This window comes from Telmatherina bonti, assembly GCF_933228915.1.
Source record: "Telmatherina bonti genome assembly, chromosome: 7".
Classification (NCBI taxonomy): domain Eukaryota; kingdom Metazoa; phylum Chordata; class Actinopteri; order Atheriniformes; family Telmatherinidae; genus Telmatherina; species Telmatherina bonti.
Window position 1 is genome coordinate 8,722,436 of NC_136625.1, and position 2,330 is coordinate 8,724,765.

The 2,330-nt window shown below is 45.7% G+C and overlaps 1 protein-coding gene across 1 annotated transcript; it reads right to left on the reverse strand.

The window, feature by feature from the left end:
• Nucleotides 1-326: 326 nt before the first annotated feature.
• LOC306758166 (tripartite motif-containing protein 16-like) lies at nt 327-1,994 on the reverse strand (the record flags this gene model as incomplete). The annotated part of the gene is made up of 1 exon (XM_079243392.1): nt 327-1,994. The coding sequence occupies one exon, from the start codon at nt 1,992-1,994 to the stop codon at nt 327-329; it is 1,668 nt and encodes a 555-aa protein (XP_079099518.1).
• Nucleotides 1,995-2,330: the final 336 nt, after the last annotated feature.

Sequence of the window (2,330 nt, forward strand, 5' to 3'; positions counted from 1 at the left end):
ACATTTCCAAAGTGTTGAGAGTAAAATAATGTGTGATGAAGGAAGGTCTGCTGATTTCTCTGTTTGGCTCCATGAAGTGGAAGAGAAACAACAACATACAAATACATCAATACAAATATTCAACACATATTTAGAGAACAGAGAAGTTCAGATTTTCATGTGGAGAAATATTGATGGAAATAAAAATCATCATTAGCGGTGATTTCCTCCAAAAAGAAAGAAACACAAGAAAAACCAGCAAATAAAAAAAAGTCAAATAAACAAGAGAACAGCAGAGCAGAGACGTCACAACAATGAACTCTCAGCAACAAGCAGAGAAAATAACTTTACTTCACTTTACACAACTCAGCACTGGATCCAGGACAGATCCCAAGTCCAGCACAGAGCGGCTGAGTGAATGTGGTCTGGACTCTGTGGAGGAGAGTCCTGGTTTCAGAGACGCTGTAGAAGGACAGAATACCTGCTCTGTGATCCAGGTACACTCCTACTCTGGAGGACCGAGGACCTGAGATGGAGGTTCTGATCTTGTTGTAGTAAAATATAAATCTGTTTTGGCCACAATATAATAACCAAGATTTATCATTATATCCAAATCCACATTCATTCCAACCTCCTGCTCTGCTGATATTCTTGTATGCGACTGCTACAGAAACACTTCCTCTCATTTCCACCTCCCAGTAACAACGTCCAGTCAGACTCTCTCTACTCAGAACCTGACACCATCCAGTGAATCTGTCTGGATGACTAGAATAAGACTGATTTTTATCCATTCTTGTCACCTTTCTGTTCTCCTCTGAAAGTAAGAGACATATGTTTGCTGTGTTTGGATCCAGTGTGATTTCACATGAACATCTTAAGAATCCAGCTCTGCTCTTTGGTTCTGGTTGTGACAGTAAAACATCTGGATCAGTGACTGCCAGTGAGATGTCTGTCCATCTGTCTGTCAGGATGTCCTGTAGTTTATCTCTGAGCTCTGACACAGCTGCTGTCACATCCTCAAAGTGTGTGAGAGGACGGATATTGATGCTGGATGAGTGTGTAGACTCACTGAGTGCTGACAGTGAGGGGTAGTTGTGTAGAAACTGGGTGTGATCCTCTGTGTGTGAGAGCTGCTTCAGCTCAGCGTCTCTCCTCTTCAGCTCAGTGATCTCCTGCTCCAGCTTCTCCTGAAGCTCTTTGACTCGCCTCACTTCAGTTTCCTGCTGGGATCTGATCTGCTGCTTCACATCAGAGCTTCTTTTCTGGATGAGATGGATCAGCTGAGTGAAGATCTTCTCACTGTCCTCCACTGTTGTATCAGCAGAGTGATTGATGGCCTCCACCTCCTGTTGAAGCAGCTTCACATCTTTCTCTCTGTCCTGGATTCTCTGCTGGATTTCTTGTCGACTCACCTCCAGCTCTCTCTGCCTCTCAGTCCTTTCTGCTGCAGCTGAGACCGTGTCGTGGCCTTTATGTTCATCCACAACGCAGACCAGACAGATACACTTCTGATCAGTACGGCAGAACATCTTCATCACCTCATCATGACGAGAGCAGATGTTCTGCTGGAGGTTCTTGGAGGGCTCCACCAGCTGGTGTTTCTTGAATGCAGGTGATTCATAATGAGGCTGAAGGTGTTTCTCACAGTAAGAGGCCAGACAGAATAAACAGGACTTGATGGCTTTCAGTTTTCTTCCAGAGCAGAAATCACAGGCCACATCTTCAGGTCCAGCATAGCAGTGATCAGCAGGAGCAGCTTGGAGTCCAGTCTTCTTCAGGTCTTCCAGTAAATCAGCAAACATGGTGCTTTTCTCCAGGACAGGTCTCGGTATGAAGGTCTTCCTGCATTGAGGGCAGCTGTAGATTCCCTTCTGATCCTCTCCATCCCAGAAGCTTTTAATACAGTCCATGCAGTAGCTGTGTCCACAGGGAATAGTCACCGGATCCTTCAGGAGATCCAGACAGATGGAACAGCAGAATTTCACTCGGTCCAGCTGATTTCCCTGCTGCGCCATTTTCCTCTCGGCAGTAAGTGTCAAACAGTTTCACTTTCTCTGAACAGAAAGGATCTGTGCGCTCTGCAGGGCAACAGATCTCACATGAAGCAGGAAATGAGTCTTTGCAGCAGCTGCATGTACCACCATGTTGCTCACACCCATCCTGATGCAGAGAGATCTGTGGAGGGGCGGGAACAAGGAAATATCTGCTGGGAGCGGCTACAGGAACTAACATGTAACATGAAATGCTTCATCTGCAGGATCAGTGCAGACTTTGAACAGATCTGCTTCTGTTTCAGCCTCTCGTATGTTTACAGTTCTGCTTCAGAGACTCTCCACAGAGACGATACTGAC